Raw genomic sequence first — 9,222 nt, 5'->3', positions numbered from 1 at the left:
AACTGCTAGACAATTATCATTATTGTCAATACAAGTAAAATGTTTTTTTAATCATTCACATCGGTCGCAAAAACTAAATTACCATATTTGGTACTTTTTGCCCAGTACCTTAAAACGAATCAGTGCGTCTGCCCATTAATTCGAATCGAATTATTTTTTAAGTATTCAAATACGTTAATTCGTGTTCCCGAAAACGTCGACGAAAATTTGTATCCGAAAATACACACTCACATACATCAATTTTTTTCTAAGGTATGCCAAAATGTTCAGTATGCTTTCAAATGTGAAGATTTATAAAAAAAGTTATTTTCGTTTTTTTGCAATTACTATAAATTTGAAAAAAAGTATAATGCATAAGACAAATTATTATTAACAGTGACCTAAAAATAAATTATCTATTAATTTATCAAAATGCCACTAAATTTGAAAAAAAAACATTTTTAGAAATCTGCAATTTATTTCCATCAATTAAATTCAACATTAACATCATAGCCAAATCATTTAAATCGAATATTCTTTGAATAGTAGATTATTAGAATAGGTATCCTCCCAAACCAGAACGATAACCTCCCAAACCAGTATATCCAGTGGAAGCTACTACTGGAGTGGTGTATCCAGTGGTGGTGTATCCAGTCGATACAGCTGGAGTGGTGTAGCCAGTAGTAGTGTAACCAGTGGTTGCAACAACTGGGGTGGTATAACCGGTGGTTGCAACAACTGGTGTGGCAACAGTTTCAACAACTGGACTTGCAACAACTGGAGTGGATTTGACAACTGGAGTAGAAACAACGGTATCAACAACAGGAGTTGTGGTGACTGAAGATTTGACGACGGGAGAAGAGACAACAGTATCGACTACTCCAGTGTTGAAGTGATCATAAGTAGTTGGGAATGAGTTGAAATTGTTGAAACCTTGGGACAAGACAGATGATGGGTATCCATAGTTGCTGTGGTAATTGCCATTGGTCGAGGAGAGCACGGTTGTTGCACCTAGAAAATATTTTTATTGTAATAAATATTGATGCAGCTGAAAAATATGATAAGTGCCAAACTAAGTTTGATGACATCTCAAAATTTTTAAACTTTGCATTAAATTAAACCAGTCAAAGCTCTCGGATATAACGGTTGTTTTTGTTATTTGTATATAGGAGATGAAATTCGATATTATAATAAAACGAATTTTTCTTCTCTTTGAATTAGAAGAATTATTTTAATTTTGGCATAAAGTTTCGAACATCATAGTGCAGGACAATAACTACCCCTTGTGGAAATGGGAGTAAAGTTGTTTCTAATCAAGTATAACTAAAACTTAAAAATAATCAATTTTTTAATTTCTGAACAAACATTTATTTATTTGTTAATGAAAAGACCCGGTTTAACCAGAAATTATTTAGAACAATTCTTGAAAGTTACTTATTTAGTAAAGCGTTTATTTGAAAAATCAAATCATTACAATTATTTAAGAAAATGTGGATTATAAAATCTGTAAATTTGATTGTAGAAGTAGTCAAAAACGTGAAATATTAATAATATATCAAAACCTACTTATATAAATTTTTGAAAAGACGTCAACAGAAGGCAAAAATTGCATTCACATACACACGTACACGCAAGCTTTCTTCAAACTTGTACAAAATTGTTTTAAACGTTCAAACTTAGTATATTAGTATAATCCATATTAAATAATAATATATATATAAAAAAATTGTTTACCTTGGGCGCAAGTTCCTGCAAGGAGGACGATGGCAACAGTTGCAACGAAGGAGTTCATTGTGTTGAGCACTATTTTGTAGTTTCTACAAAACTGATATTGACACAAAACACCCGTGGATATTTATATGCCCAATTTTTTGTAAAATTTAGTAAAAATCACGCACGGACGTGATTTTTGTGGCATTTTTGTTGCACAAAGTTGCATAACATTAGTTAGATAAAATTTAGCAGATATAGCTGGTTCAGTTTCAATGTTTGAAAGATTAGGTTATAACATAATGATAATTATCAATTATATAATATCATAGTTGTTTAGAAATGGTTTTAAAGATTTATAATATAATATATAGTAGTAGTTTAGTAAATTACGTGTCTTCAGACTAATTTTGTTTTAATACAAGTTTACAATTTATCATCTTTAAATTAAACTTATTCTGTCCTTAAAATCCTGCATATCAATTTTAATTTACCGTAGGGAAAGTTAATAAAATCGCAAATATGTCAAGAGTTTTTGATAATATTCATATCTAAAAAAATACTTTATACATAAGTATATATGAATATACATGTTGAGGTATTTAAGGGCTATATGTCAAACAAAGAAAAAAGAAAGATTTATAAAATAATCTTGAATTCCAAACGTTTCGACGTACAATTTGATGTCATCTTCAATGGATATTACACTTGGTATTTTACATTTTTAAAATGTAAGTAGTTCAAATTTCTGTGATATGTATACATTTTTATATGTAAAATATCAAGTCTAATATCCACTGAGGATGACATCAAATTGTATGTCGAAACGTTGGGAATAAAAGATTATTTTATTAATCTTTGTTGTTTCTTTGATGTATCGACCTTGAAAAACTTACTCATATATATATATATATATATATATATTATATTAGACATATATATATATATATATATATATATATATTAGGGTGGTCCTTAATATGAACATTTTCAAATTTTCTTGCTCCCAAGGGCTCAAATAGTTCCAAATTGATAAAAAACATTTCTCTGAAAGTAGACAATGCGCAATTCAATCAAACTTCGTATGGAAATAGCATGTAAAAATTTTTGAAAATAAAAAAAAGATTTTAGGTATAACTTAGCGACAAATGAAATAAAAGTGAAAATTAGTGTCATTTTTTATTGAAAATTCGATGTTCTGCAAAATTTTTGAAATTTTTTTCATGTTATTTCCATACAAATCTTTGAATTGCGCTCTATCTAAAAGACAATATTAAAAGCTAAAACTTTCATATATATAACGTGTGTACCAGAACTCAACATCAAGCCAAAACTAGTATACTATCATGAAGAAAGTAGAAAAAATTATCTCGTGTAGTTTGAAAATTATGAGATATTAACCCTAGGTTAGAGTTTTGGTAAACTTGTGATCAGTTTTTGATTATTGTGGTTAAATTTGTATTATTTTTGTTCATTTAAACTATAGAACCGTAACCGTAAATAAAATTTCTAGTTCCATAGTTTAAAATAATGTGACAATTGCCCCAAGTTTTCTAGAATTAAGACTATTTGTTATAACATGAATTCTAAATTTTTAAAATTAATCGTTACATACATACATAATATATATATATATATATATATATATATATATATATATATATATATATATATATAATATGTATATATGTGTGTATGTGCAACATAGTTGTTCATTTTCATAAGCCCTACTAACAGAGTATTTACGCATAAATTACTAAGCATAAATATTCCCAAATGTTGACATTATAATAGCTTTGGAGTATATATTATATTAAGAGCAACAAGACCACAGATTGCATCCCCTAGATAGAATCAAATATTCTCTTCATCTCCAAATACAAGTTAAGCAAATACACGTATGGTATAAAGTAAACGCCCAATATTCCAACTATATATCCTATAAAGCGTTGTACACGAGCAAATTATAGCGAACAATGTAATTTGCATTTAAGACATCATCTTTGACATCATGAGAGAGATTTGTGATGCGAGGAAGGTAAATCTTACCGATCAAACCATAACTAATTGGGATTGTATGTAATTGAAATCCTCAGTACAAACTTTGATGTGTCAACAGATTTAGGTAATAAAACTAATAAAATGCAAATGAAAAATCACGTAGGTAGGAATTAGTTTCATACATTGCATGTCTAAAGTTTATATTTCAGATAATTCATTTAATTTGACATCATCGAATAAGTTTCAAATCCATTAGAACTAATTAATCAAGTAATACCAAACAAAAAAATAAATAAAAATTCATGTAAACCTCGTTCTTGACCCAATAAAATCCAGGAATAACATTAAGTATTTTATTTTTGTTCTATAAATATGACTATCAAAATATGACTAATAAGAATTATTGTTATCTTGTTGCTTAGTTTTTATTATAGTTTATAAATTAAATTATGTTATCGAAGTGATAGACTATTGTCAAAATTATCAAAAATCTAATTCTAATTAATAAACTAAATAAGTGGGGTGTATGGCATCGTGCCTTAAGGCAAATTGCTGAAACTTCCCGTACCGTAACGAAATGTTCGACGAATACTGAATGTTTTCAAATAGATTATTATTAATATTGTAACAAAGTCTAATATTTACAAGAATTATGTAAACTGAATTGCAAAATTGAAATTATTTGTTTAAAGTATATTAAAACTGTAGTCAAAATTGAAAATAAAATCTGAATTATTTTCGATATACAAAAAAAGAAATTTTTTTGAAAGAAAAAAGTTGAAACAAAATTTTTTTTTTTCAAAATCAATTATTTTGTTAAGACAAGCAAAAAGTTTTTTAAATCATTTAAATCGGACGCTTAGTTGGCTGGGCCTGCTTTTGCCAAAAACTAATAAACAGTTCCCCCAATCATTAACAATTGAGTGTTTTTAGATCATTCAAATCGGATGCTCCGTTCTCTAAAAAACTCGATTACTATTTTCTGCACTCTTTGCTCTTTATCTCCGTAACTGCAGGACCTGCCTTTGCCTAAAACTAATCAGCTCATCTCACTATCAATAGGAATCGAATGTTTTTTTAACCATTCATATCAGTTGATCCGTGCGCCCGAAAACGTGACTGGAAATTTGTATCCATACATACATACACACACATACACACACATCCATTTTTTCTGAGGTATGCCAAAATGTTCAGAAACCTTCAAGACGTCGAGAAATGTAAAAATTTTCAATTTCGAATTTCGGCTCATTACAATAACTTACTCTACTGGGTTAATAAAAAATTCTTGGCTCTGAAATATAAATTGATCGTATATAGTATAGAAAAGCTTGTACTATTAGTAAATATACTCGTACTAGAACGATTTTAAGTTTATTTTTTGAAATCATAATCTTTTTAAAACTGCATTAGTAAAGGTATTGCCATAGTTTAGCACAAATTATATTCTTTAAAAAAATAAAGTTTTAAATTTATAATTTTTTTATATTTCTGAAAACCTCAATACTTGGATACAGTAGTTTCCAATTAAAACCTATGCAATATTATACTGGTTTTAATTTGTCGTTTAGTATGAACATCAAACAAACTATATCTATTAATAACTATTATCAAACTATATATTTTTGTAGCTCATTATAATCTAACCGATGAAAATGGGTTTAATGCCCGTTAGAGACATCCTGATATTGGGCAGTAGAAAAATTTATTCCCAAATAAAAATAACTCTTTCAAAGTATTACTGCGTGTATTTAAATATTAAATTATTTCTAATAATAAAAAGCGATCAAATATAGATAGGTTAACCATTGAATTATCATCTAAATACAGTTTGATAAAAAAAAATGATCATAATAACGCATAGTGTGGAGGTTTTGATTGCTGTTGAAAATTAAGGCATAAAAAAATGAAAAAAAAATTTGCTAATACAACAATTTTCATTACTAATTGATAATTTTGTCCGTTTAGGAATATTTCAGCTTTGAATTCAGATTTTCATCTGTCCTTAGCAGATCCAATAATTTCATAATGTGACATAGTAATTAGTTTTATTAACCACTTAACGGGCACCCACGAACACTGCACTAGTTGCAAGGGAAATTTTGCCTTTAGGCAAGATAATTGACTTAACAATATTAATTGAGATTAATCAACTTTTCAAATTATGATGATAAAACTTTTTATGACAAGGCCCATTATTACGTTGAACTTTTTTGGTTTTTTATTATAAACCACTTAAAATTTGAAATCGGTGCAGCCGTTTCGAAAAACCATCGACGCAAGACTAACTTTTAATTGAAACAACGATAAAACATAAAATTAGCAGATTGTATTTTCTGGAAAAATTAACTCCTTCGGTAATGAATAACTATTATTGGCTAGTAACTATTTAATATAAATTGAAGAAATCAAATTATTGGATTTCTTCTGATATGTAAAAACAAACACTTTTTTAAGAATTATTTTTTAACTTTCCGTAGGGTAATCGAAATTGAAATTTTTTACATTTTTCGACGTTTTGAAGGATTCTGAACATTTTGGCATACCTCAGAAAAAAATGGATGTGTGTGTGTGTATGTATGGATACAAATTTCCAGTCACGTTTTCGGGCGCACGGATCAACCGATTCAAAGAACTTTCTGCTTGTCTTAACAAAATAATTGATTTTGGAAAAAAATTTTTTTTGTATATCAAAAATAATTCAGATTTCTTTTTTAATTCTGACTATAGTTTCAATATACTTTAAACTTCAAAGTATATTAGAACTATAGTCAGAATTAAAAATGAAATCTGAATTATTTTCGATGTACAAAAAATTTTTTTTTTGGAAAAAAAAATTGAAACAAAAAAATTTTTTTTAAACAAATAATTTCAACTTTGCAATTCAGTTTACATAATTCTTATAAATATTAGACAATGTTACAATTTTAATAATAATCTATTTGAAAACATTTAGTATTCCTCGAACATTTTGTTACGGTACGAGAAGTTCCAGCAATTTGCCTTAAGGCACGATGCCATACACCCCACTAGTTTCATTTTTAATAATAACTTATATATTTAAGTGCTGATATTTTAATGTGTTCAATCATAACTGACCCTCTCGCTCAATAATCCCTTTTTAACTGATTTGACTCTTATTGCAAAAATTAGGGTCGATTTATAAAAGTTTTATGTTAATGTTGGATTTAATTTGGAATTCCCAAATTAATATAACAAATATATAATAATATAATAATAGTGAGTAGTACTGCTCTAGGGCAGGTCCGTGAGCTGAGTTAAACTCCAACTCGATTCAGGAAAAAATAGTGTGAGAGTTTTCTCATTTCCATTTCAGACCGCAGTGACCGAATGAGCTTATTTTCAATTGAAAGCATATTTTTTATTTAATTATATACATAAAATTAAATAAAACAAAGACATAGTTTTTTTTATAGCTTTTTTATTGCAACAAGAAGAACCAAATTCAAAACATTTTCGATAATTGTTTAAAGGCTAACATAGGCAGACAAGCCACTGTAAGCTGGATAGACTACAGATGGGTAAGCATAGGGGTAGTAACCATAACCATAAGCGGAGCGAGCCTCTGGGTACCCGTAAACATTGCCAAGGCCAACATCGACGTCCAAAAGTTGTTTAGGAGCACCTGAAAAAAATTATTTAGAAAAACAGAAATTCATTATAACCTATTGAAATTAACTGAATGTCATGGCAATTAAGAGCAATTCTGGACGGGGGGCATAAATTTTATACAACTTTAGATAGGCCAAAAAAGCAAACAATATTTTTACTGTATTTTTTCACAAGTTATTAACAAATGTCTTGAGAATATAAAAAATAAATTGAGTAATTCAAAAAGAATGAAGTGAGGGATCTCCAAAAATTGGCATCAGACCATACACATGATTTTATCCCTCCAAATAATTAAAAAAAAATAATATGAATTTAAATCTAGAATAATGTCGCAATCGTATGAACTACGGACAAATTAGAATATTTTTTTCACAAAATAGTGACTGTCTTAAAAAATATTTCTTACAATTTTTATACTCTAATTTTTGTAAAATCGGAATTTGGCGACGAGCGTAGATCATACTGAAAAGAAATATTTGAGAAAGACAGTAGAAGTTGAGAAATCATGGGTATTATATAGAAAAAAAGGGTTTTAAGAAAAAAACGTGTATAAAGTTTCGCGTAGGAAAAAAACAGGAGAGAAGAGGATTATCGTGGTCGAATAACGTTAAAATATTTTTTTCACAAAATACCGACTGTTTTAAAAAATATTTTTTACAAAAATTTTTATACTTTAAAATTTGTAAAAATTGAAGAATCGGAATTTGGCGACGAGAGTAGATCATACTGAAGAGAAATCTTTGAGAAAGACAGTAAAAGTTGAGAAATCAAGGAAATCATATAGAAAAAAAAGGGTTTTAAGAAAAAACGTGTATAAAGTTTCGCGTAGAAAGAAAGCAGAATAACTAGTTATAGTTATATCTCCGAAAATAATTCAAATTTTGAAAAATCCTTTGGTATCTATTTTTTGAATAGTTCAACTTTAAAAACATAAAAAACACAATTGTAATATAATTGTACACCAGAATAACCCCTTAACAAAGTGTCAGAAACTATCATTAGATGGAATAATAATATAAATGATTAAAATTATAAGTATTTTTTAAGTAAATTATAAGTATAAGTATATAAGACTTAAGAATAAAACTTGCAAGTTATATTTATATAATTTATAAAATTAAGATAAATGTTACTATTTCTTACCTTGCACCAAAGCAATTGCGAAGATAACGAAAATGCAGAATGCTACGAAGGATTTCATCTTGAAGAGCGCTATCAGATGTAGTTTTCTCGAAACTGAACTGATAATACTGACACTTGGGACACACGAGTATTTATACTCAATACGATATCACAAATTTTCAAAAAATCACGTTTGATCGTGATTTTTAGGGACCACTATATTTTGTTTAAATTTGATAAGATTATGGAATTTCATCTCATAACACAGCTTATGTAATTGTTTATGTAAACTTTTAGTTTTGTAAAGAATCTTGAAAGAATTTCAGTATTATTATTTAAAAACTGGTATATCGATTTCAAGACGACCTCTTGAGTTGTAATAGTAGACTTGAATAGAGACATATATTTAGCATACATATAATAGCATACAAACTTCTTTCGTTTAAAAAAATGTTTTTGTTGAAGGTAATTTGATTTCTTCTAGAATTCTATTCAAGATACGTGAGTCATATGATATGTGGTAGGTACCTACTTACTATACATTTAAATATGAGTCATCAAAAATGTTGAAAATCAAAGAAGTAAATTCAGTTTGTTCAGTAAGTAAATTTACATACAGTAAGTTCATAAATCATTACAATTGAGAATAATTTATCTTCATGAACTTCTTTTACGAATATTTGGTACATCCTACCAGGGATGAATATATGTGCATATGTATCAATTATGAAATTGAAAGTTCACCAATTTGTGATACATTGGATAACTTCTTAGTCA

The 9,222-nt window shown here is 27.9% G+C and overlaps 1 protein-coding gene across 1 annotated transcript; it reads right to left on the bottom strand.

Annotated features, from left to right (window-relative positions):
- Positions 1-462: 462 nt before the first annotated feature.
- Positions 463-1,786, bottom strand: LOC113386891. Its single transcript, XM_026624650.1, has 2 exons — positions 1,714-1,786; positions 463-990 (listed from the first exon to the last, which is right to left on the bottom strand). Exons 1-2 carry the CDS (start codon positions 1,769-1,771, stop codon positions 533-535), a joined length of 516 nt encoding a protein of 171 aa, XP_026480435.1. The 5' UTR covers positions 1,772-1,786; the 3' UTR covers positions 463-532.
- Positions 1,787-9,222: the final 7,436 nt, after the last annotated feature.

This window comes from Ctenocephalides felis, unplaced genomic scaffold (genome assembly GCF_003426905.1).
Source record: "Ctenocephalides felis isolate EL2017-DRISC unplaced genomic scaffold, ASM342690v1 CF-g0.4_SCAFFOLD_03571, whole genome shotgun sequence".
NCBI lineage: Eukaryota > Metazoa > Arthropoda > Insecta > Siphonaptera > Pulicidae > Ctenocephalides > Ctenocephalides felis.
Note: the sequence above shows the minus strand (reverse complement) of the source record. Positions and strands in the feature narration are given on the sequence as shown.

What these genes read in the sequence shown, in the direction of transcription:
- LOC113386891 (XM_026624650.1), bottom strand. Translation starts at nt 1,771, where the DNA reads ATGAACTCCTTCGTTGCAACTGTTGCCATCGTCCTCCTTGCAGGAACT. An exon ending in TGCAGGAACTTGCGCCCAAG is followed by an intron (nt 991 to 1,713) that starts GTAAACAATTTT and finishes AATATTTTCTAG; the next exon opens with GTGCAACAACCGTGCTCTCC.